The sequence below is a fragment of the Balaenoptera borealis genome (assembly GCF_965194805.1).
Source record: "Balaenoptera borealis genome assembly, chromosome: 6".
Lineage (NCBI taxonomy): Eukaryota > Metazoa > Chordata > Mammalia > Artiodactyla > Balaenopteridae > Balaenoptera > Balaenoptera borealis.
In genome coordinates, this window is record NC_138863.1 from 91204810 (window position 1) to 91232752 (window position 27943).

The 27943-nt window shown below is 38.9% G+C and overlaps 2 protein-coding genes across 2 annotated transcripts in view; one reads left to right on the plus strand and one right to left on the minus strand.

Annotated features, from left to right (window-relative positions):
* NXPH2 (neurexophilin 2) overlaps nt 1–6998 on the plus strand; it is a 99941-nt gene extending 92943 nt beyond the window's left edge. The window contains exon 2 of the mRNA XM_082395828.1: nt 3756–6998. Coding sequence (XP_082251954.1) covers nt 3756–4499 — 744 coding nt within the window. The 3' untranslated portion in view covers nt 4500–6998. The remainder of the gene's footprint in view (nt 1–3755) is intronic.
* SPOPL (speckle type BTB/POZ protein like) overlaps nt 1–27943 on the minus strand; it is a 116864-nt gene that overhangs the window by 3642 nt on the left and 85279 nt on the right. The gene's annotated exons all lie outside the window — the stretch shown is intronic.

Sequence of the window (27943 nt, forward strand, 5' to 3'; positions counted from 1 at the left end):
TTTCCGTAATTCGTGACAGTTCTCACATCTGCTACTATAAAATTCATTGCACCCTCTCTGCCTCTTGGGAAAAAATGCATTTAATTATCAGTGAAATTCAACTCCAGCCTGTTATGATGAATGATTTGAACCTGTCAGCTTCTTTTCCCCCCTAAAAACAAAAGAACTGAAATGAAATAGTCTTCTTCCTCTATTTCCTTCCTTCCACCTGCTTCATTTAATTGATGAAGGTTTGAGCTTTTATTAATCTTTTTGAGCTTCTCTCTAAGATGCAGAAAAAGCTAATATGATATCATTGTATCTAGCTAATGTGTGTGCTTTGTGAAATTGATACACCCTGCCAAGACATAAATTACTTAAGCTTTGATAAATGTGTGGAAATCAGGGAATGTTCAAACAGATAAAGCACAGCAATTCCTCTTTTTCTCCCTTTTTTAAACTCCATTTTGTGCATGCCCTTAAATGTTTTTGCATTATTATTGTAATATGGTGGGACAAAAGATACCAGTGATACTGACATTAGCATAGGAAGCCCCAGCAAGTACAAAAGTAATGGGGGATACAGCCTTGTGTTTTGCAGATAACATCTAACAACCTTACCTTGGATAGAGTGGTTTGCCAACAGGCTCAGAACCACCTACAGTCCTCTCCCAGCATGCTGTATCACTGAAATTGTCTCTACAGGAATGAGGGCACCTGCCAGACACATTGTACTTTCAGATCCTTTGCTGACTCATTTGGTAGGTTGGAATCAAAGATCCACAAACACATTTTGTTGGCAAAAAGAGCTCACCTGTCCCTGTGATATGGATATGACTCAGATGTCAGCGAGACTGGAAACATGAGGAAGCATTTGATTGATGCTCTGTGGTTGAGAAGGTCAATTTCTACCCGTTAATGTATCATATGGCACTGAACAAGTTGCTTGATTAACCACCAATCAGTTTCCTGGAGACCGGAGAATCCATATAATCCTTTGAAAACACTTCTTGGATAGGAGGCATGGGACTACCCTTTGGACCATGCAAGAGCCAGGAGTCACTGAATGCCTTTTGCAAGAGATTGGGCTCAGTAATTTCTATCCATTCTTTTTCTTTTTTTTTTTTTTTGGCTGCGTCAGGTCTTAGTTGCAGCACGTGGGATCTTTGTTGAGGCCTGCAGGATCTTTCCTTGCAGCACGGGCTCTGTAGTTTGCGGCACGCGGGCTCTCTCATTGAGGCATGTAAGCTCAGTAGTTGTGGCACGAGGGCTTAGTTAGTTGCCCCGCATCATGTGGGATCCTAGTTCCCCAACCAGGGATAGAACCTGCATCCCCTGCAGTGGAATGCAGATTCTTTACCACTGGACCACCAGGGAAGTCTCCATCCATTCTTTTATTTAGTCCTTACAATCAACCAGCAAAGGACATAAAGGTGAGAAAATTTGGGCTCACATCAAATACTTCAAGCTAAGGGGGTGATGAGGTCATCAGGCACCAAACCCTATGCTTTTTCCACCATGCTGCTTTCATATTGGGAGTTTATGGATGAGTGCAGGCAGGGTTATGGTTGATCCAAATCCCAGTCATCCCTGGTTAGGTCTTTTGAGGTGAAGCATGAGCTCTGGGGACTTTGGTCACACAACTGTCTTTGTAGACCTGTTTAGGAGAGGGTGCCCTCTCAGCAGTGATGTATGCCTTTAAGAAAATGTTCCAGGGAGAAGGCTGAACAAGTTACACCAAAGGGAGAGGAAGTTGGGAGAGGAGGTACAATTGTTGGCTTTTTAAGACAACTAGAAATATATTTACCCTTTTAATTATACTCTTCTACCAATACATCATCATCCAATAGTTTTTTGAAATTTGGGTTTAGATTTGGAAATCAGTACTTGTAAGAACCGTCCATGCATTTTAGAGTAAAAAACAGATGAAGTTATACACAGCTTTTCTCACCTTGTTTAATGTTATCAAAGCAAGTGACAAATGTGATGGTCTAGGGCAAAGCAAAAGAACTAAAAGATACATCCATCTACTTTTTTTGTCTAAGGAACTGTCAGTGACTGTTTTTCATTGGAACAGAGAACAATTATAGATCTGTGCTTAATAGTTAAATTTGATTATTTTTATATAGGCCAACCTTAAAATCAAGGGCTCCTTGAGCAGGTTTGAACCTGAAGAGTATTGTGTTAGAATATATTTTTTAGGAATCAAATTTCATTTTAAATTCTCATCTGGAGAATCTTTTCTGAAGAATTGAAGAGCCTTTCTAAAAGCAAATAATCATATCTAATGTATCTGTTTGATAAGCTTAGTTGGTTTTTTTTTTACACTCATATTTCTTTAGGATGAGTCACATATGTTTGGGTCAAGTTGCTACACCATGTTACTACAAAGAGAATCTTCAGTTTTTTTAAAAGTCAATAAATGACTTTTTGCGTAATTATTATTGACTAATCTCAGAACCATCACATCAGAAGTCCAAGAGATAAGAGAAAGATCTCATAATGTCTATCACATAAGGGGGCCCATCATGTATTCTAAAATACGCTAATACCAGTTAACCTGAGACCCTACGTGACTGAAGACTTCTTGTTGAACAATGGGTTCAATGTTGGTAGGTTTTCAATAACAGAAAAGGAAGGAGAAAAATCAGGCAAAGGACTAAATCAAGAAAAATGATCCAGGCAGAAAAAACTCAGGAAAATGTGTAATGTAAAAACAAACATTTTAGGAAAAAAAGAGAGCATGTTTCTCCTGGTAGTGAAGAGTGTTGTCATACTTGTAAGTGAAAAAATATTTTTGAACGGAGAATGGATCTTAATTCTGCTAATAAAGTATTCATCAGGAGCATGGTGTGTAAGAGTAAGAATTGAGATTTTCGGTTTCTTTTGGAAAAAGCAAGCTAAAAGGGGAAATTTACCCTATGAAAGAGAGAAAGCAAGGCAGGAGTGAGGGAAGAAGTTAGGAAGTTGTACAAATAGGGGAGTTGAGATCAGGAAGTAAAGGAGAAGCTCTTGAGTACCAGTGATTCTCAGGAACGGTAGTTGTGACTGTCAGCAATGACCAAGCAAGGCACATCTCGTGAAATACCGGAAACAGGCAAAAAATAGATAATACACAGCAAGAATCATAATCAGAGAGAAGAGAAATTGGACCTTGATCAGCAAGGGGTTTCTTATCTGCCCATGTGTCCTTGAACATCTCCCTGGAGAGAGAACAGGACAAGTCACTTGGACCAGGTTGCATCAGTTCTCAGGAAACTCAAGTCATATCTGGAGCCTGTACTGACCTTCGTGGGCTGTATGACCAGTTGATCTGAATGAGGTTTTTGCATATAACCTATGCACATCCTCCTGTATATTTTAAATCATCTCTAGATTACTTATAATACCTAATACAATGTAAATAGTTGCCAGAGTATGACAAATTCAAGTTTTGCTTTCTGGAAATTTCTGGCTGGGGGCGGGAGTGTTGGAGGGGGTTTTCATTTGTTTTTAACTTTAATTCAGTGTTGGTAAAATCCACTGGATTCAGAGCCTGCGGATACAAAGAGCCAACTGCACTCTCTTCTTGATCCCATCATTTCCGTTTTCGTACTCATGGATTTACATTGCTTGAATTAAATGGTCGTCTTATTACACTGTGGAGCCCAGCTGTGTGTGTGAAATGCTATTTAGCAGGAATTGAAATAAATTACAAGAATTAACCTGGTGCTTTGGCTTTGGTATGTGTGCACGCAAAGCCTAACCTAAAGTGTGTTTCTCTTCTTTTCGAACAGCTATTTTGTGACAGTAAAAAGGTGGTGCACGCCACAGAAGGGCTGGATTGGGAAGACAAAGATGCTGCGGGGACACTGGTGGGAAACGTGGTACACTCAAGGATCATCAATCCTCTGCGCCTGTTTGTTAAACAGTCTCCAGTCCCCAAGCCCGGACACTTGGCGTATGCGGACAGCTTGGAGAACTTTTGGGATTGGCTGGCCAACATCACGGAGGTTCAGGAGCCCTTGGCAAGAACTAAACGGAGGCCAATAGTGAAAACGGGAAAATTTAAGAAAATGTTTGGATGGGGCGACTTCCATTCCAACATTAAAACTGTTAAGCTCAACCTCCTCATCACGGGGAAAATCGTTGACCATGGAAATGGAACCTTCAGTGTTTATTTCCGACATAATTCCACAGGCCTGGGCAATGTGTCAGTGAGTTTGGTACCCCCCTCCAAAGTGGTGGAATTTGAAGTTTCCCCGCAGTCTACCTTGGAGACAAAGGAATCCAAATCTTTCAATTGTCGCATTGAGTATGAAAAAACAGATCGGGCAAAGAAGACTGCCCTGTGCAACTTCGACCCGTCCAAGATCTGCTACCAGGAGCAGACTCAGAGCCACGTTTCCTGGTTGTGTTCCAAGCCCTTCAAGGTCATTTGCATCTACATTGCCTTTTACAGTGTTGATTATAAACTTGTGCAAAAGGTCTGTCCTGACTACAATTACCATAGTGAGACTCCATACTTATCTTCTGGCTGAATCTTTCTACAGCCAATAGAAAGGAAGGACAAATATATATTCAATTAGAATGGCCAAGAACCAAGCCCAGCTCTTCATGGTAAAGGATCCCTTTTGTTTCTGGCAGTGAACCTTCATTCCCTATAAGGTTTTCAAACTTAAAAGAAAAAGAAACATCTTTAAATGTGAATTGTGTTTGTTTCGATCATAAGTACCTGAATCTAAAGAGTAAAACTGTGTATGAAGCCATCGCTCTCACATAGGATGGCTAAGTCCTCCAGGTATTGTTGTTTCTCTAAGAGTCGATGGTAGCAACATGTAACAGGAAAGAACCAAATTATGCATGTGATAAACATTGCTCTTGAAATGAGCCTGCCTTTGAAGTATGTTTTGGAAGATTACCTTAAAAATAGCAGATTCCGTAAAGCAACTGAAAAGATTGTATTTGGTAGATGAATCGCATTTCTGACACTGAATTCTTTTTTTATTGCTGTCTTTTCTCCCACATACGTGCTGTTACTGATATGAGAGATGAAGGGGTAAAATTTGTTTCAAAACTCATGTGTGAAGTTACAGTGCCACAGTGGAACAAAATACATTATTATCTGAGCTAGAATTGAGTGGTGTGGGATTTAAACACTTAGCCCTGGTTTGGTCACCATCCTCAGGATTCTCATGTGAGTAGTAACATTAGTGTATTAAGAAAGCAAATCTGGATATATTGTAAGTCAGTTCAAGAATAATGACGATCAGGATGTTTTTAGATTGTTTTGTCAAATTCAGTGCTGTGAGGTGGTCAAAAATATCATAAATCTGTATTCACCCTTTAACCTCATTCTATTCATTTGGTAGTATGATTTTTATACACAGGTGTAGAACAACTCTTAAATTGAGAGAAAGTGATTGTTTCCTATAGGCTAGAATGGGAAAGAAATTGGAATTGGAAGGAGGAAATTCCAGCATGATATATTCATTATTTCTAGCCTCTTAGATTAAGTTCTCCTTGCATTTAATTATTTACATGAGGGCTCAAATTGTGGAAATAAAGAGTATATTTAAACATTGCTAATTATTATTAAGTGTTAATAACCAAGATGCATGATTCACCAGTCTTTTGAGATGACTTCCTAATAATGTTGCTTCACAACCGTGTCCCCCTCATCTTCTCTGAGGGGGTCGACAGTCATTCTGTGTCATAGAACTGGATGGTCTTTGAATTAGCACAGAAAGGCAGTCTGGCTGACCAGTACAAAGGTTTCTAGAACCTGTAAGACTCATGGAATGGTTACTCTTTTTTACGATAGACGTTAACTTTTTTTCCCCTTCTTATCTGTAAAATAGCAGTTAAAGTAAAACATTAAATTGAGGACTAAAGGAAGACCAGTCCTAACCAACAAAAATGCTCTTACTACATTGTTCAAAAAGTCAGCAGCACTCATCTCTATTTTGCATCTCCATTCCTTTCCTTTTCTTGGTGATATCTGCACAGTGTTTGGTTTTTGTCTTTTGTAAAAATTGTACTAGACTTAGTGTGTGGTAGTACAGGCTTGAAATTTTTGCTCTGAGTTCATCGGGTGCTTTTGTAATTTTGTGGTTGGTGTGAAATATTTTGAGACATCTTTTTATTTTCACCTAGAAACAAGATTAAAATACTATTTATTGTAAAATATGTGGGAACCATCTATGTATATAAACTTAGAATTTTCTGTGTACAGAGAAAGTATGTGTACACATTTCTATGTAAATAAAAAGAATTTGCTAAATCTGTCACATGGCTTCAGGGTTGTGTTTTTTTTTTAAGACTGTTCTTGTTTCTTTTCCTCACAGTGGTTTAGTGTGTGTGTGTGCGTGTGTGTTTTATCAACTGAGCATTAAGATTTTCCATATGTTCATATTAAACAGAACAGCTAGGCTATGGAGATTTTAAAGTAGAGTAAAAGAATAACTCATATAAACCACTTGACACATAGCTTGGCAGCTAGTAAGAATTCTGTAAGTGTGAGCTGCCGTTATGATTGTTATAATTATTATTACAAATGCAATGTGATTTAAAACTATCTGATGTTCAAAAGTTGAGTGGTATAAACATTATATCCATGCAAAGAAAAGAAAAACTAAATCAGTCTACACGATTCTTAGATTTTAGCAGGATCTGTGGAATTTAAAAAAAAGAAAGAAAGTTCCCCAGGCATATTTTTTAATTGGCATAGAAAATATGCCACATATATTTTTTAGTCATAATTTCATTTCAAAGCCTACATAATTGTTATTAATGGTACTTGGCACAATACAAATCAGATCCCATTTAAGCATGCAAATGCACACATTTCCACAAAACCATTTTTGCCTTTGAGTACTGCAATTGAGGAAAAGGACATTCATGTAAGCTAATTTTATACCCAATCACAAACTGTTCAAAATGTAAAGGAAAAGACCCTTCTAAAAATGAAAATCAAACTAATAGATGAACACCTGAAGACAATATAATGTGTGTCAATTATGCCTCAAAAAAAAATTAATTTAAAAAATAAGAAACCACTAGCAGAAATTTAATCTTCAAGGAGGTGTTAGTTATCTTCTCAGGATCTCTCTAGGCCAGCTGTTTACGAGAAAGCAAACTAGTTTGAAGACCTTTTCACCCCTCAGCAGAAACAATCTTGTTACTCATCACCACACAGAATCAGAAAAGAGGTCATATTTCCATGACTCTGGACAATGTGATCATACCAGCTACAGGGTCTGTAAAATCTGGGGAAGGGAAATAAGAGAAAAAAACCTCTGGACACCATGTAGCACAGCATAATCAGTAAAAAGGAAACAATTTTCTTTCTTCCTACTGCTTGGTACTTGGAATTTCAACACATTCTCATGATCTAGAATAACAGAGCAAGAGTGAGTGTGGTTCTCTGGCGCGGGTACTCATAAGAGAACCTGATTCATATCACATTATATTCTTTAATCTGTAGTCTGCAACATTGTTCTTCTTTATATGACCCAGATGCTACATGACCCACAACTGCTACACCTTAAACATTCCACAATTGGCTAATTCTTTCTCCATTCAAGACATGGTTCTGCTGAGTGGGAGCTGCCATTAAGGCTTAGAGAGTCCTGATACTCAAAGTTCAGTCGCTACATCAGCAGTACTACCCGTAAGCTTGTTAGAAATACAGAATCTCAAGTCCTACCTCGGACACCCAATTGGAGTTTTCATTTTAACAAGATCCCTGTGTGACTTGTATTTACATTAAAGACTGAGAAGTACTTCCTTAGAAACTCTGATTTAGTAAATAGAATTAGTAAATTAGGAATTAAGGATCTACATCTTAAATAAGAACCCTAGGTTGTGCTGGTTCCAATAGGCTTCTGCAATACTTTTAAAAAATGTTGAAGGAAACAGACCCTTTTAAAAATGAAAATTAAACTAACAGATTGATAACCAAATAAAGAAAGTAATCAAACCAACATTAACATATAGAAGAGTAATATTTCAAAGAGAGTACAGCCTATACTATCTTCTGGTTCATCCCTCTCATTTGACAGATAAGTAAAACCAAGACCCCATCAGAGTCAAGGACATGTCCAGTTAGTATGTGACAAAGCCAACTGAAATGCAGGTCTCCTGACTCCTCGTCCCAGGTCTTGTGTTACAGAAGAAAGGTAAATTGAAGCAGATATTCAAAACAAAACAAAAATAATTGCGGTGAGTTTATTACAAGACGTGATCCAGAAGCCAAAACTGAACATGAAAATGGCTGGAAATGCTCTCTTTCCAAAATCCTCAGGATTGTGATTTCTCTAAGAACATAAAATTTTTTAAAGCTAAAACTCTGGAAAAATGAAGTCAGAATAAAACCATTATGTCCAAAGATGAGAGTCCTGGGAGGTATTAGAGGTATGACTGGCTAAGAGTTAACAGCAGTTACTACATTTGACAGAATTTTCAACTGATTTTAACACCTGAGAATACATTTTCATAGAAATGGGTAAATTGTGTGGAATGCCTTAATTACCCAAAGGTCCAATTTTACTTCATAAAATAGAGGATGGAGTCATGCATTTTTACTTGCAGTAAAACTATAGTTAACCCCAAGTTAATTAATCAGAACATTCAATGAATGGAAATTTCATGTCTCCAACTGTCAGTGACAAATCACAGGCAAACAAGCTCTTGCTACAGATTTTTTTTCTTCATAAAAATCTTGTAAAAAATATTCAAGGGTCATTTCATATTCACCTCATGTCCTACCCCATAATGCGAGGTCTGGAACCCTGGGAACGTATCCCGTTCTGCTTCATTTGTCGTCTTCCCTTTTCATCATGCTGCTCAGCTCCCCCATAAATAGTCCATAATCTCTTCTCAGAAAGAATGAGTTAACTGCGTCCGCTACAGCACTGGGCAAAGTGTCTGGTATGTAGTAGGTACTTGGTCAATATCTGTCACTCGATTTTTTAAAAATCTCCAGCGAAAAACAGTGATTATTCAAGACCCCTGCTACCCACCTAACATGAGTTACCTTATTTCCAACATGAAGACATTGCTCCAGCTGAATGCGATACCCGTTGAATGCTAGCTCCCAGAACCACAGAAGCTTAAAAGATGGAAACATTTTTGGAAATGATCTAGAATAGGTTTTGTTTATCAGATAAAGAATTGGTGACCTGATGAGGTTCAACAGCCTTTTTTTTTTTTTTTAAGCTATTTTTATTGTTCTTCCTGCCTGGATAAGGCCATTCTTTCTCTTCTTTATTCCTCCGAATCACTGATTTTCCATATTTGTGATAGAGACTGTCAGCTGTCCACCAGCATGGCGCCTCCTCCTTCTCCCATTGCAGTAGAAGGGTCAAGGGTATAGCTGGACCACTAGACTGCATGAGCCTGCCTCTCCTGCAGTGAGGTACGGCCCGGTTGCCGAGCTACAGCTAGCATAATGTGAGAGGAAGAGATGTGTAGACTTACCGTAAAAGCACATTCAGGCTTGCCCATGCTCTCTTCCCTTTGGCTGTCTCAGATAGATGACCTAAAGGACCTGAGATGCTGCCTAGAAAAGGGGGCAAAACAACTGTCCATCTGAGTGTCTTTCCAACCATGGAAGAGAGCCACCCAGCGAACTAAAAGCCCACCCTGGACAGCTACAGAAGAAATAAACATGTATATTATTCTTTAAGCCACTGAATTATTGGGATGGATTTGTTACTGCAACTTAGCATGAGCTTAACTAATACAAATATTGCATAAGATCTTCTCTATGTGCTCTAACACACTATAATCTCTATTTGAATTATTTCAATCTATGTTAGGCATTGCAGTAATAATTTCATACACACAACTTCTAGCTTGCCTTATTATTTATAATTCATGTGTTCTATCATCCAGTTCACCAAAGCCAGAGATCACATTTTCCACTTTTTTGGAATATCCTACAATGCCCAGATAAAGCTATTGCCCTTTTTTTTTTTTTAACGTCTTTATTGGAGTATAATTGCTTTACAATGGTGTGTTAGTTTCTGCTGTATAACAAAGTGAATCAGCTATACATGTACATATATCCCCATATCCCCTCCCTCTTGCGTCTCCCTCCCACCCCCCCCATCCCACCCTTCTAGGTGTACTAAAAGCACCGAGCTTATCTCCCTGTGCTATGTGGCTGCTTCCCACTAGCTATCTATTTTACATTTGGTAGTGTATATATGTCCATGCCACTCTCTCACTTCGTCCCAGCTTACCCTTCCCCCTCCCTGTGTCCTCAAGTCCATTCTCTACATCTACGTCTTTCTTCCTGTCCTGCCCTTAGGTTCTTCAGAACCTTTTTTTTTTGGTTTCCATATATATGTGTGAGCATACGGTATTTGTTTTTCCCTTTCTGACTTACTTCACTCTGTATGACAGTCTCTAGGTCCATCCACCTCACTACAAATAACTCAATTTCATTTCTTTTCATGGCTGAGTAATATTCCATTGTATATATGGGCCACATCTTCTTTATCCATTCATCTGTTGATGGACACTTAGGTTGCTTCCATGTCCTGACTACTGTAAATAGAGCTGCAATGAACACTGTGGTACATGACTCTTTTTGAATTATGGTTTTCTCAGGGTATATGCCCAGTAGTGGGATTGCTGGGTCATATGGTAGTTCTATTTTTAGTTTTTTATTTATTTTTTAACATCTTTATTAGAGTATAATTGCTTTACAATGGTGTGTTAGTTTCTGCTTTATAACAAAGTGAATCAGTTATACATATACATATGTCCCCATATCTCTTCCCTTTTGCGTCTCCCTCCCTTCCATCCTCCCTATCCCACCCCTCTAGGTGGTCACAAAGCACCGAGCTGATCTCCCTGTGCTATGTGGCTGCTTCCCACTAGCTATCTATTTTACATTTGGTAGTGTATATATGTCCATGCCACTCTCTCACTTCGTCCCAGCTTACCCTTCCCCCCACCGTGTCCTCAAGTCCATTCTCTACATCTGCATCTTTACTCCTGGTCTGTCACTAGGTTCTTCAGAACAATTTTTTTTTCTTTAATTACATATATATGTGTTAGCATACAGTATTTGTTTTTCTCGTTCTGACTTACTTCACTCTGTATGACAGAATCTAGGTCCATCCACCCCACTACAAATAACTCAATTTCATTTCTTTTTATGGTTGAGTAATATTCCATTGTATATATGTGCCACATCTTCTTTATCCATACATCTGTCGATGGACACTTAGGTTGAATCCACGTCCTGGCTATTGTAAATAGAGCTGCCATGAACATTGTGGTACATGACTCTTTTTGAATTATGATTTTCTCAGAGTATATGCCCAGTAGTGGGATTGCTGGGTCATATGGTAGTTCTATTTTCCATTTTTTAAGGAACCTCCATACTGTTCTCCACAGTGGCTGTATCAATTTACATTCCCACCAACAGTGCAAGAGGATACCCTTTTCTCCACACCCTCTCCAGCATTGATTGTTTGTAGATTTTTTGATGATGGCCATTCTGACCGGTGTGAAGTGGTACATCATTGCACTTTTGATTTGCATTTCTCTAATGATTAGTGATGTTGAGCATCCTTTCATGTGTTTGTTGACAATCTGTATATCTTCTTTGGAGAAATGTCTGTTTAGGTCTTCTGCCCATTTTTGGATTGGGTTGTTTGTTTTTTTGATGTTGAGCTGCATGAGCTGCCTGTATATTTGGGAGATAAATCCTTTGTCAGTTGCTTCATTTGCAAATATTTCCTCCCATTCTGAGGGTTGTCTTTTCATCTTGTTTATGGTTTCCTTTGCTGTGCAAAAGCTTTGAAGTTTCATTAGGTCCCATTTGTTTATTTTTGTTTTTATTTCCATTTCTCTAGGAGGTGGGTCTAAAAGGATCTTGCTGTGATTTATGTCATAGAGTGTTTACCTATGTTTTCCTCTAAGAGTTTGATTGTGTCTGGCCTTACATTTAGGTCTTTAGTCCATTTTGAGTTTATTTTTTGTGTATGGTGTTAGGGAGTGTTCTAATTTCATTCTTTTACATGTAGCTGTCCAGTTTTCACAGCACCACTTATTGAAAAGGCTGTCTTTTCTCCATTGTATATTCTTGACTCCTTTATCACAGATATGGTGACCATATGTGTGTAGGTTTATCTCTGGGCTTTCTATCTTGTTCCATTGATCTATATTTCTGTTTATGTACCAGTACCATACTGTCTTGATTACTGTAACTTTGTAGTATAGTCTGAAGTCAGGAAACCTGATTCCTCCAGCTCCGTTTTTCTTTCTCAAGATTGCTTTGGCTATTTGGGATCTTTTGTGTTTCCATACAAATTGTGAAATTTTTGTTCCAGTTCTGTGAAAAATGGCATTGGTAGTTTGCTAGGGATTGAAGGAAGAGAGCCACCAAATCAATGAACAAATATACCCATGATAATAAGCTCTAAATACTAAACTAAAATAAACATAAAACCACTAATAAATTAGACACAGAAAGCAAACCCCAAGTCTACAGTTTCTGCCAAAGTCCACCGCCTCAATTTTGGGATGATTTGTTGTCTATTCAGGTATTCCAGAGATGCAGGGTACATCAAGTTGATTGTGGAGATTTAATCCACTGCTCCTGGGGCTGCATGGAGAAAATTCTTTTTCTCTTCTTTGTTTGCACAGCTCCTGGGGTTCAGCTTTGGATTTGGCCCTGTCTCTGCATGTAGGTCGCCTGAGGGCATCTGTTCTTCGCTCAGACAGGATGGGGTTAAAGGAGCAGCTGATTAGGGGGCTCTGGCTCACTCAGGCCAGGGAAAGGGAGGGGTACAGAATGCGGGGCGAGCCTGCAGTGGCAGGGGCCAGCGTGACGTTGCAACAGCCTGAGGCAACACCGTGTGTTCTCCTGGGGAAGTTGTCCCTGGATCATGGGACTCTGGCAGTGGCTGGCTGCACAGGCTCCCGGGAGGGGAGGTGTGGATAGTGACCTGTGCTTGCACACAGGCTTCTTGGTGGCTGCAGCAGCAGCCTTAGCGTCTCATGCCCGTCTCTGGGGTCCGCACTGATAGCCGCGGTTCACACCTATCTCTGAAGCTCGTTTAGGTGGTGGTCTGAATCCCGTCTCTTTGCGCACCCCAAAACAATGGTCTCTTGCCTCTTAGGAAGTTCCAGACTTTTTCCCGGACTCCCTCCCGGCTAGCCATGGCGCACTAGCCCCCTTCAGGCTGTGTTCACGCAGCCAACCCAAGTCCTCTCCCTGGGATCTGACCTCCAAAGCCCGAGTCTCAGCTCCCAGCCCCAACTCGCCCCGGCGGGGGGGCAGACAAGCCTCTCGGGCTGGTGAGTGCTGGTAGGCACCAATCTTCTGTGCGGGAATCTCTCTTCTCTGCCTTCTGCACCCCTGTTGCTGTGCTCTCCTCTGTGGCTCCGAAGCTTCCCCACCACCACCCCCCATCTCCATCAGTGAAGGGGCTTCCTAGTGTGTTCCTCCTTCACAGCTCCCTCCCAGAGGTGCGGATTCCATCCCTATTCTTTTGTCTATGTTTTTCCTTTTTTCTTTTGCCCTACCCAGGTACGTGGGGAGTTTCTTGCCTTTTGGGAAGTCTGAGGTCTTCTGCCAGTGTTCAGTAGGTGTTCTGTAGGAGTTGTTCCACATGTAGATGTATTTCTGATGTATTTGTGGGGAGGAAGGACCTTCAGCATCTTGAAGGTCCCCCTGCTATTGCCTTTTAAGTGATATGTATCTGATGTTTTATTGTATTAAACTATAACATTAGAAGTTATGTATTTTAAAATATTTGTTTTACAAATGACCCATAAAAAAACAGAGTTGGAGAATTCTTAAAAGATAATAAAATAGCAATTTAAGAATCATGCTAATTCTACTTTACCTAATAAAATAGGGAAGAAGAGTATATGTTTTCTTTTCTGTCTTTCTTTTTCGTTAGTGACACACTTACGTGGATTCATAATTCCAAAGGTATCAACATGATATACAATGGAAGTCCCCTCTCCCACCCCTTTTCTATTGCCACTCTGCTTCCCTCTCCAGAGGAAAACCATAGTATAAATGTCTTATGTATCCTGGCAGAGATAAATGAATATATTCTGAAGCGTTTTAAGTGATTGAAAGTATTTTCAGTTTCCCCAGATTCTCCCTTTTGTGTGTATCTGTTTAGTTGAAGTGTTATGATGTGTTCATTTGTTATTTTTTCTTTTTAAATTCAACAAATCACTTTCAAATGTCAAGTTTTTTTAATTTAAAAATATTACCCATAATCTCATCACCAATAAGTTAAATATATTTTCTTCTCATCTGTACCCATATATATGGATATGTGTATATATATATATATATATATATATATATATATATATATATATATACAGTGTTTATGTAGTTGCAATAGGTACAGTATGGTAATGCAATAAATGTACCATTATATCTTATGTGCAAAATTTTTGACTGGGATATAAAGACACTAAGAACATTTCCTCAGTGTATGGCTCAATACATTCTCAAAAAGTGGAAAAACCCCAGGATTGTATGAGTAATGGATGCTCTCTACATTCTCTCTTTCTTGTCAACCACACTATGACAGAGGTCCCATGGAATTACTCTAGTCCCTGAAACATAAAACAATTTTGCAGAACATTGTAAGCCAAAGAGAAATTACAAATCTTAGTTAAGAGGATTAAGCTCAGATCCCACTCCCAATAGGATCTGGGAAGCCAGCTCACTCTCAGAACCCCTCTGGCACTAATGTGGTAAATGCAGCATATCTTTATCATAATCCCACTCCGCTCACTTTCTGAAAGAACCATTCAAATCATAGTATAACAGAAATGAAACAGTCTTCATAGGAAAAGGGAGCTAATGTTTATCGATGCTTACTATGAGTCTGACACCATCCTGATACTTCTCAAATAAGTACAGACTTTGTAGTAATCCAACCTAGATTTGTGTCTTGAGTCTCCCATTTAATAGCTGTGTGACCTTCAGCAAGATACTCAACTTCTCTGAGTTTTCTCATCTTCAAAACAGAGTTAGAATATCCAACTCATAGCAGTGTTGAGATTATGAGCCATAAGGCATGATAAGAACCTTAAGGCACAATACTCTTTTTATTATTTTCTTGTTACCAATTACCAATACCTTTAGACAATGAAGACACACCAAAGCCAGTGTAAATAATTAGATTTCATTGTTTTTATTCAAAATCCCACCCTTGAAAATACCTGGTATATCAGTGAAAAAGTCCTTATTACCAGGCTTAAAGTAATATGTGCAGATAAACAGGTAGTTGTACTTCTCAGATGTCTTCAGAGAGATGTCTACTTAAGATATTTTCTTAAGAAACTTCCACAAGCCTCTTAGATAGCCTCATCCACCAGAGGGCAGACAGCAGAAGCAAGAAGAACTACAATCCTGCAGCCTGTGGAACAAAAACCACATTCACAGAAAGATAGACAAGATGAAAAGGCAGAGGGCTATGTACCAGATGAAGGAACAAGACAAAATCCCAGAAAAACAGCTAAATGAAGTGGAGATAGGCAACCTTCCAGAAAAAGAATTCAGAATAATGATAGTGAAGTGGATCCTGGACCTCGGAAAAAGAATGAAGGCAAAGATCGAGAAGATGCAAGGAATGTTTAACAAAGACCTAGAAGAATTAAAGAACAAACAAACAGAGATGAACAATACAATAACTGAAATGAAAACTACACTAGAAGGAATCAATAGCAGAATAACTGAGGCAGAAGAACGGATAAGTGACCTGGAAGACAGAATGGTGGGATTCACTGCTGCGGAACAGAATAAAGAAAAAAGAATGAAAAGAAATGAAGACAGCCTAAGAGACCTCTGGGACAACATTAAACACAACAACATTCGCATTATAGGGGTCCCAGAAGGAGACGAGAGAGAGAAAGGACCCGAGAAAAATATTGGAAGAGATTATAGTCGAAAACTTCCCTAACATGGTAAAGGAAATAGCCACCCAAGTCCAGGAAGCACAGAGAGTCCACTACAGGATAAACCCAATGAGAAACACGCCGAGACACATAGTACTCAACTTGGCAAATATTAAAGACAAAGAAAAATTACTGAAAGCAGCAAGGGAAAAACGACAAATAACATACAAGGGAACTCCCATAAGGTTAACAGCTGATTTCTCAGCAGAAACTCTACAAGCCAGAAGGGAGTGGCATGATATACTTAAAGTGATGAAAGGGAAGAACCTACAACCAAGATTACTCTACCCGGCAAGGATCTCATTCAGATTCGATGGAGAAATCACAAGCTTTACAGACAAGCAGAAGCTAAGAAAACTCAGCACCACCAAACCAGCTCTACAGCACATGCTAAAGGAACTTCTCTAAGTGGGAAACACAACAGAACAAAAGGACCTACAAAAACAAACCTAAAACAATTAAGAAAATGGTCATAGGAACATACATATCGATAATTACCTTAAACGTGAATGGATTAAATGCTCCAACCAAAAGACACAGGCTTGCTGAATGGATATAAAAACAAGACACGTATATATGCTGTCTACAAGAGACCCACTTCAGACCTAGGGACACATACAGACTGAAAGTGAGGGGATGGAAAAAGATATTCCATACAAATGGAAATCAAAAGAAAGCTGGAGTAGCAATACTCATATCAGATAAAATAGACTTTAAAATAAAGAATGTTACAAGAGACAAGGAAGGACACTACATAATGATCAAGGGATCAATCCAAGAAGAAGATATAACAATTATAAATATATATGCACCCAACATAGGAGCACCTCAATACATAAGGAAACTGCTAACAGCTATAAAAGAGGAAATTGACAGTAACACAATAATAGTGGGGGACTTTAACACCTCACTTATACCAATGGACAGATCATCCAAACAGAAAATTAATAAGGAAACACAAGCATTAAATGACACAACAGACCAGATAGATTTAATTAATATTTATAGGACATTCCATCCAAAAACAGCAGAATACACTTTCTTCTCAAGTGTGCACAGAACATTCTCCAGGATAGATCGTATCTTGGGTCACACAACAAACCTCAGTAAATTTAAGAAAATTGAAATCATATCAAGCATCTTTTCTGACCACAACGCTATGATATTAGAAATGAATTACAGGGAAAAAACCGTAAAAAACACAAACACATGGAGGCTAAAATATACACTGCTAAATAACCAAGAAATCACTGAAGAAATCAAAGACAAAATCAAAAAATACCTAGAAACAAATGACAACGAAAGCATGACGATCCAAAACCTATGGGCTGCAGCAAAAGCAGTTCTAAGAGGGAAGTTTATAGCTATACAAGCCTACGTCAAGAAACAAGAAAAATCTCAAATAAACAATCTAACCTTACACCTAAAGGAACTAGAGAAAGAAGAACAAACAAAACCCAAAGTTAACAGAAGGAAAGAAATCATAAAGATCAGAGCAGAAATAAATGAAATAGAAACAAAGAAAACAATAGCAAAGATCAATAAAACTAAAAGCTGGTTCTTTGAGAAGATAAACAAAATTGATAAACCATTAGCCAGACTCATCAAGAAAAGAGGGAGGGGACTCAAATCAATAAAATTAGAAATGAAAAAGGAGAAGTTACAACAGACACCACAGAAATACAAAGCATCTTAAGAGACTACTACAAGCAACTGTATGCCAATAAAATGGACAACCTGGAAGAAGTGGACAAATTCTTCGAAAGGTATAACCTTCCAAGACTGAACCAGGAAGAAATAGAAAATATGAACAGACCAATCACAAGTAATGAAATTGAAACTGTGATTAAAAATTTTCCAACAAACAAAAGTCCAGGACCAGATGGCTTCACAGGTGAATTCTATCAAACATTTAGAGAAGAGCTAACACCCATCCTCCTCAAACTCTTCCAAAAAATTGCAGAGGAAGGAACACTCCCATACTCATTCTATGAGGCCACCATCACCCTGATACCAAAACCAGGCAAAGATACTACAAAAAAAGAAAATGACAGACCAATATCACTGATGAATATAGATGCAAAAATCCTCAACAAAATACTAGCAAACAGAATCCAACAACACATTAAAAGGATCATACAGCATGATCAAGTGGGATTTATCCCAAGGATGCAAGAATTCTTCAATATACACAAATCAATCAATGTGATACACCATATTAACAAATTGAAGAATAAAAACCATATGATCATCTCAATAGATGCAGGAAAAGCTTTTGACAAAATTCAACACCGATTTATGATAAAAACTCTCCAGAAATTGGGCATAGAGGGAACCTACCTCAACATAATAAAGGCCATATATGACAGACCCACAGCAAACGTCATTCTCAATGGTGAAAAACTGAAAGCATTTCCTCTAAGATCAGGAACAAGAAAAGGATGTCCACTCTCACCACTATTATTCAACATAGTTTTGGAAGTCCTAGCCACAGCTATCAGAGAAGAAAAAGAAATAAAAGGAATACAAATTGGAAAAGAAGAAATAAAACTGTCACTGTTTGCAGATGACATGATACTATACATAGAGAATCCTAACAATGCCACCAGAAAACTACTAGAGTTAGTCAATGAATTTGGTAAAGTTGCAGGATAGAAAATTAATGCACAGAAATCTCTTGCATTCCTATACACTAATGATAAAAAAATCTGAAAGAGAAATTAAGGAAACACTCCCATTTACCATTGCAACAAAAAGAATAAATTACCTAGGAATAAACTTACCTAGGGAGACAAAAGACCTGTATGCAGAAAACTATAAGACACTGATGAAAGAAATTAAAGATGATACCAACAGACGGAGAGATATACCATGTTCTTGGATTGGAAGAGTCAATATTGTGAAAATAACTATACTACCCAAAGCAATCTACAGATTCAATGCAATCCCTATCAAATTACCAGTGGCATTTTTTATGGAACTAGAACAAAAAATCTTAAAATTTGTATGGAGCCAAAAAAGACTCTGAATAGCCAAAGCAGTCTTCAGGGAAAGAAATGGAGATGGAGGAATTAGACTCCCTGACTTCAGACTATACTACAAAGCTACAGTAATCAAGACAATATGGTACTGGCACACAAACAGAAATATAGATCAATGGAACAGGATAGAAAGCCCAGAGATAAACCCACGCACCTGTGGACAACTAATCTATGACAAAAGAGGCAAGAATATACAGTGGAGAAAAGACAGTCTCTTCAATAAGTGGTGCTGGGAAAACTGGACAGCTACATATAAAAGAATGAAATTAGAACACTCCCTAACATTATACACAAAAATAAACTCAAAATGGATTAGAGACCTAAATAAGAGCAGGCACTATAAAACTCTTGGAGGAAAACATAGGCAGAACACTCTTTGACATAAATCACAGCAATATATTTTTTGATCCACCTCCTAGAGAAATGGAAATAAAAACAAAAATAAACAAATGGACCTAATGAAACTCAAAAGCTTTTGCACTGCAAAGGAAACCATAAACAAGATGAAAAGACAACCCTCAGAATGGGAGAAAATATTTGCAAATGAATCATCGGACAAAGGATTAATCTCCAAAATATATAAACAGCTCATGCAGCTCAATATTAAAAAAACAAACAACCCAATCCAAAAATGGGCAGAAGACCTAAATAGACATTTCTCCAAAGAAGACATACAGATGGCCAAGAAGCACATGAAAAGATGCTCAACATCACTAATTATTAGAGAAATGCAAATCAAAACTACAATGAGGTATCACCTCACACCAGTTAGAATGGGCATCATCAGAAAATCTACAAATGACAAATGATGAGAGGGTGTGGAGAAAAGGGAACACTCTTGCGCTGTTGGTGGGAATGTAAATTGATACAGTCACTCTGGAGAACAGTGTGGAGGTTCCTTAAAGAACTAAAAATAGAATTACTGTATGACCCAGCAATCCCACTACAGGCATTCACCCAGAGAAAACCATAATTCAAAAAGACACATACACCCCAATGTTCACTGCAGCACTATTTACAATAGCCAGGTCACGGATGCAACCTAAATGCCCACTGACAGACGAATGGATAAATAAGAAGTGGTACATATATACAATGGAATATTACTCAGCCATAAAAAGGAACAAAATTGGGTCATTTGTAGAGACATGGATGCATCTAGAGACTATCATACAGAGTGAAGTAAGTCAGAAAGAGAAAAACAAATATCGTATATTAGCGCATATATGTGGAACCTAGAAAATGGTACAAATGAACTGGTTTACAGAGCAGAATTTGAGACACAGAAGTAGAGGAAAAACATATGGACACCAAGGGGAGAAAGTGGGGGATGGGGGTGGTGGTGGGATGAATTGGGCGATTGGGATTGACATGTATACACTGATGTGTATAAAATGGATGACTAATAAGAAAAAAAATAAATTAAAAAAAATATATATATATATAAAAAAGTTTTCTTCATTTGGGAGAAGGTGAATATTTAGACGTAGTGTCTTGCATAGAGAAAAATCAAAGATTTTAAAAACAAGGGACAATTGACTTCTTATTATAAAGCCCAGATTTCTTTTAAGTAGAGAATAGATATTGCACTAAAGAAAAAGGTAAAGCAAAAGTAAATTAATTTTACTTAGTTATAAATGCTGTTTAACAAAATAATGATGACAAAGGAAAATCTATGACCAAAACAATATCTGTGTACAGTGAGCACTTAATGAATGGTCTTGCCACCCCCATTGTCTCCTATCAATTTTACTTTGGCAGAATCAATGTAGTGACATTGCTGGATCCCAGCAGCTATTTTGTACAATGTGACCTTGCCGGTTGGATTCTTTCAATAGCACTGGGAATGAACACCTCTTGCACACTGAGCCAGCCTGAAGTTTTCTCTGGGAATGTCAAGGTAAGACCAAGAGACACTTAGGGACTGTTGGCCATGATGTTTCCAACGTGTAGGTAAAGAAACAAATGAAACTATCCTACAGAAAGAAAAAGAGAGAAGCAAACAGAAAGGAGCAGAGATGAGAAACAGCAAGCATGCAAGTCTCTCATTCTGGTTCATTCCCAGGGGCTGGCTGCAATCCCCGTCTTTGGGTTCAGAGAGACTACTCTAGGTATCATTTTAATAATTTTTTTTTCCTATAGATAGTTGTATTAGCTAGAGTCATAGCAGGAAATAAAGGTCACCCAGATTGTCTGAGAATCCTGTGGAAGAAGTAAATGTCCCCACTTATTTGACTTTAGGCTTGGCCATGTTACATGCTTTGGCCACTTGGAAGTGAGTAGACTTGACCTTTGCCCTATCCAAGCAGAAGCCTTATATGTAATTGTGGGGTTTGAGTCGGTTCACCTTCTTGAGTTTCTGTCCTCTGTCATGAAAACATCATATCCTTTCAGCCTGGGATTTAAATTGAGAAGACACTTGGAATTTGAGCCACAGCTGACTCATGCCCCTCATGTTACACAAGCCAAAAACAAGTGTCCATCGTTTTAAGCTACTGAGACTTCGCAGTTGTTTGTTGCCACAATAAAAACTGACAAATACAGTGAGGCACCCATAGATGAGCAATAGCTAGAGGCCATCGGTACCTTAAGTTAAAGAAATAAAGGAAAAAATAGTATACTGAGAGCCAGTGAGAGCTGCAGGAGTGAGCAAAGCCTAGGGGAAGCTGTGGTCCAGGGAATGGAGCCACTGCTCAAAGAACAGCAGAGGAAAGAAATGAATATCCAGGTCTCTCCCTCCTCTTAGCTTTATTCATATTTGACAGCACTTCCCACTGTCAAGGCCAACCAGAAGTCAGTCAACAAGATGGTCCACGTGAATGAGCCCAGAGGGCTCAGCATCCCAGAGCATCGACCAACTCGATGGCAGACACTAGCCATTAGCCATAATGGCAGTGAATGGATGGAGAACGGGAAGGACAAGTGTAGAATAACTCCAAAATAACTCAAACATATTTATGTTTCATGCAACCAAGAGCCCTACAAATGTAAAAGATAAATTTTACTTACACAAAGAATTAGTGAGAGATACATAAAGATTTGAGATCATTCTCTCAATAGGAAAGAACATTGAGACCATAGGTTACTAGCAGGCTATAAGCTACTTTACTGAGAGGAAATAACTGGATGGGAAGAGGAATCACATTTTATTTAAGCTGATTCTGTGGTACCTGATGTTGTACCACATAATTTATACGTTACATAAGTACTTGATCAGGACAATGACAGTGAGAATAGATTTGCTTCTCTTCCAGCATGGATTTAGAGAGTGTATTTCTATTTTCCTGATTATGCAATGTAGAAAAAAGGAAAACTGTACTGTAGTTCTCAAAGATTTTAGGTAACAAAAAACTGAGGGTGTTATTTTGCAGAAGAGAATCCTGAGTTGTGGGATTCTACACGTGATTTATTCTGCTACATCATGGGAAAATAAATGCTCTTTCCAACTGACTGAGACTCTTTTCATTTGTCAACTATTGATCCTCTCCCACATCCTCTCTTCTTGAGGTTAAACCAGTGAAGCCCAGTCCCATTTATTTCTTCCTACTTTATGCTGTGGTATCACCACGATAACATCAGAGCAGCCAGCCACTGATCTTCAGTTAGTAGCTCTGTGGCAGACACTAGCTAGAAGGAAGCTTTTAAAGGTCGTCTAGGTATTTCCTTTCAGAACCTAATAATATAAATTAAACCCTGAAAGGAACTACAGAACGCATATTTTTAAGAATTATTTCCTTTCAATTTTATAAGCATCTACATCTGCAGTGCCCCTTTGTTTGCATTCCAAGGAGAGAGCAAGAAGGAAAGTCATAACAGGTATTAGCACCTACTGTATTAGGTAGGAGGCGGGCAGGTTCCAAGAGAGATAATGAAGGGAATGGGCCAAGTTGAAGGTCAAAGAAAAATCCGCCATGACTCCCAAATGCTCCTGATAATTTATTCCTAGGATCCACGGATGACGTTCCTCTTACTTTTAGTTCCTCAAATCTTGCTGAAGAACTTTTTGCTCCCAAAGGATTTGTATTTATTGTTTCTAATTCATTAATCACTACTCCCTATTTCTGAGCTATTGTGCAAAGATGCTCATCTCCCTCTTAAGTCCTCCCGTTAGGGAATGCCCTGGCAGTCCAGTGGTTAAGACTCCGAGCTTCCAATGCAGAGGGCGATGGTTCGATCCCTGGACGGGAACGCATGCGGAGCAGCGCGGCCAAAAAAAAATAAGTCCTCCCATTAAATTGACATGGTTCTGAACACACCAGGGATCTAGACTCCTCCACAAACCCTTAGACTACCCAAACACTAGCTTATATTGTGGAAGTGAGAGGCCAAAAGAAAACATCTGTGTCTGTCTAAATAATTTTTGTTGATTCCTTTAGATAGATCAGTAATTTTGTCATTTGAGGGACATCATCATTTGAATTGTACTGACTTTCTTTTTAGACTGAAAGCTACATAATTTAAAAAAAAATGTTTCTTAGCTTCTTTTCTAGTCTATGAAATATTAATAGCTGCTCATGTGCCCTCAGTGATGCTTGACCAATATTATTAAAAGTATCAGGAGATCAGTCTATTTATTTACTTACGTTTCATCTTGTCCAAGAAATTACTTAAGGTGGCTTAGAGGGAAAGTTTTTTTAATACAAAATGCTATAGATCAATGATGACAAATGGTTTTTATGCTACATGAAACTTTATTGTTTGGTAGTGGAGGCCCAGAAAATGGTGTTGAAAAGGATTTGCAGCCTGCTTTGCTGCTCACTAAGAATGAGTGACATAACCAATTAGCAATGTCTGCCATGAGTGTGGGAGGGGAAAACAGCAGATATACCATCATAGTTTTTTTAGGTAAAAACTGAAACCTAAGTTTTAAATGAAAATATAAGTGAATAATCATGTAGTGGAGAAGGTTTCCCCAAGTATGACACTAAGGCAGAAACTATAAAAACAAAAGACTGATAAATTTGATCATGGAATTTTTTAAATACCAAAAGAGACCACACAAAAAAATTTTTAAATGAAAAACTGGAAAAGATTTGGCAATACTCATTAAATAAGGTGTTTTCATACCCTTTAAATCAAAAGAGCTCTTCTAGATTAATAACCAAAATATGGTCTTCACAATTAAATAGGGGCAGAGAACATATCAGCTCCACCTAAAAAACACCCAGCTTAGAATGGTTTAAGCAAATAAAGGTTTTGTTGTTTTCATGTAAAGTAAGTCTGGAGGTAAGCAGGGAAATCTAGGGCTGTTATGAAAGCATCATGATGTAATCTCGCCAACAGGGACCAGGCTCTTCCTGCTGTGCCATCCCTGGCAGGTGGCTTTCCTCTCCTCCTTACCACACAGTGAAAAGGTTTGCATCAATGCAGTCTTATATCAGGCAGGAGGAAAAGGAAAGACAGAGGGCAAAGCCAAAGCAATGAAACAGGCTGGTTTATCTACCCCATGTTAAAGGGCTTTCCCCGAAGCCCCTCCCAGTGACGTACACGTCACATTCCCCGGGACTGCACAATCCTAGCTGTGAGATAGGCTGAGAAAACAGTTGTTGGTATTGTTTGGGATCCTCAACATTTTCTTCCACAAAACATAGTTACAAGAGTTTGAATCTGAGAGTCATTCTAAGGAGGAGGAAACCCAACAGCTATCCTTCCCCAAACAAACTCTCAATAAAGCCCTATCGATTGATTGCCAGTTTTCATCAATGAAAATAACTTTCATCGAAGTTGTTTTCTGATGTACTCTACAAAACGAACTACTTCCAAAATGTATGCCAAGGGGGCTTCCCTGGTGGCGCAGTGGTTGTGAATCTGCCTGCCAATGCAGGGGACACGGGTTCGAGCCCTGGTCTGGGAAGATCCCACATGCCGCGGAGCAACTGGGCCCGTGAGCCACAATTACTGAGCCTGCGCGTCTGGAGCCTGTGCTCCGCAACAAGAGAGGTTGCGACAGTGAAAGGCCCGCGCAGCGCGATGAAGCGTGGTCCCCGCTTGCCGCAACTAGAGAAAGCCCTCGCACAGAAACGAAGACCCAACACAGCCATAAATAAAATAAATAAATAAATAAATAATTTTTAAAAAAAAAAAGTATGCCAAGGGAAATACATGAAGTTATTTCGCAATAAAGCGTTCTTATTTATTGAGGATGTTTACCAAAAATAGCAACTTCAGTTAGGAAAAAAGCTATAGCCTTTTTCCTGCAAAAATCAGGAAGAAGTTTTTGTTCAGGTTTTTCTAACTCAATATAATAAAATCCTATCTGCTGCAAATAAAAGAATGGTCATCTTTCTGTTCACTGTAGTAAAGGTTGGGGGGAAAGCAGGCAAGATGCAAGATGTGATTAACTCATTCACAAATAGTATGAATGTGTAAGAAACAAGTGAAAGAGAAAACATTTCAAAACACATGCTGGGGTTACCCAACTGGAAACGTTTAACTCTTTCATCCCCAAACCTTCCCACCCGACTTTCATGGAGATCTTGTCTAAGTATCAATATAGAGGGTTCCATGCTGAGTGTGAGCACGTTAGTCCAAGGACAGGTCAACAAAACCTCAACTCATCAAATATTATTTTACATGATTTTCTATGAGGTGGTAATAAATATAACATGGTCTATGGCAGAGTAACTGTGTCCAGAGACCATGTGCTTCTGAATAGATGTTGCCTTGAGGTGCCACCTTAGTGACATGATATCTGGCCAGGGTACAATGTGGACACAATGATAAATAGCAGGTATATAATTTGTGTTAAAAAAGCACTCTCCTTTTGACTTGATTGTCCACTTGCTAAAACCATGGATCTCTTCTTCATTGTTCTTTTTCATCATTCTTCCCTAGCGCTTAGCAAAGTGCCCGACCCCTAGTATGCCCAGTAATCTGTGTTTAATTCACTTGACAATGAGAGAGACTACCTTCTGGGTCCCTCCATTTGGGGCCATATTGTGGAATTAGTAAAGTCCACCTTTAAAAGCTTAGGTGATATATCTATCAGTCAACATTCCAGCAGGAAACAAAAGACACCCAGAAGAGGTATTCTGAAAAAAATTTAATGAGGGACTTATTTACAGAGGTATTGCAAGGGTTGAGGAACTACCAAGGGGTGTTGAGACACCCAGGGAAGGCAGCAGTGGGAATTCCCTACTACTCCCAAGCCTGAAGGGAAGGAAGGAAACAGGGAAATAAATCACAAGAACAACAAAAACAAAAATCAGTGAATTGGAGCTACTACCGAAGAAAGTATGTTCAACAAGAGCTGAGCCATGAAGGGATGAAGACCCACCAGAATTTTAGTCTGGAGCAGGGATGGAGCTGAGGAAGAAATACCCCAACCTTTCTCTCCTCCCACCTTCCAATCTCCTTTTGGTGTTTCCACTGATCAACTCAACCCTAAGCCAAAGAGCAATGGAGAACACACAGTACAACATGTAGAGGTCAGATTTCCGTGGCACAAAGCAGAGCAAAGAAAGGCAGAGAATGGATTGGTTTGGAAGAGGTAGCAGCAAATGAAGACAGACCAGCACAGGGGGAATATGGTTTCCTTTGAGGCGTGTTATTCGGAGTGTGAGGGACCATTTCTGAGACTCAATCGGAAAGAATGAGCAGATAAACTGGATTTGTAAATATGGGAGATATGAGCCTCTCAAGTATGTATGGTTTTCTAAACATTACTCATCAGGACCATGTTTTACCATCTCACTCTTTTTTCACTTAAAAAAGAACTACTAAACTTAGGTTCTCCACAAGGTTTTACTCTGCATTTTGAAGAGAAATTTATAACATGCTTTAAGTTTTGCAAGACCATTTATGACTAATTCTTATAAACTACACTTTGGTTTTGCTTGGTTGTGAGGAGAGGAAAAATAGTCTTCCCCCTACCCTTCTAGGTTTTTGGCTGAGACCACCCCCCCCCATAATAAAAGAGAAGTTAACAGGAGAAAAACAAATTTAATTGAATTTTGTATGTACGGGGACCCCAAAGATATGAGACTCAAAGAGGTGACCAAAGCAGGCAGGTTTTATACGTTTTTAGACAAAGAAATTATAAATTCGTGAAGAATTGATAAGACAAAGAAGTTTGAGCATAGGGTAGTAAATTACTGAGGAAGTAACGAAGTTTCTTTATACAGCCTTCTCGGACCTGAATTCCCTGTCTCTGGTGATAAGGATGTCTCTCTAACCCCTGGTACAGGGAGGGTACCTTTCACATGAGAGATTTATCTCCTGCTTTCAAGGGGACAAAGGAGCGTCAGAGTGTCCTTCTTGCACCTGATGTTTCTTAAGTAACTTTAATTCAAAGTAATCAATATGTCAAAGTGGTATATTTTGGGCTGGCCTCCCCTGAACCCCATCAGTTGGTTTGTTTGTTTTTGTTTTGCTTTAACTTTTCAGCTACAAGGCCTTCTTAGGAAAAATCAAGCAATAGGATATTGGAACCATATTTGTTGAGACATATTTTATTAGATAGGTAAAATCAGTTTTAAGTGATTTTCAATATTCAGTTCCTTTAAAAGAAAGAAAACCTCTACCTCTACATGCCTAAAGCCAAGTTTTATATTGCCCTTAAGTCTGAAAGCCTTTGAATCCATCATATTCAACAGCATCTTGCCCTTCTCAGGCCTGTGGGCTCCCCAAATTTCTGGAACAGCTATATTCAGGACTAAAACAAAAGGGGCCTCTCCCCTGAACTCCAGACCCATACACCCTTCTGTCTATTTGACATCTAACATGTGGATGCCACAAGGCATCTCGACCCTAACTAATCCAAACTCTATCTCCTAATCTTCAACCAAAGTTGGCTTCCCCCACAGGCTTCCATCATCTTTCCCGTTACTCATGCCCAAAACCTTGGAGTCATACTTGGCTGTGCTTTTTCTCGTACCTCATATCCAACCCAATTGCAAGTCCCGTTGGAGCTGCCACTTCAGTTGCCTGCCCTGTTCTAAACCACATCACTGCTGGAATGGATTATTGCCTCCTAACTGGCTCGCCTCCAT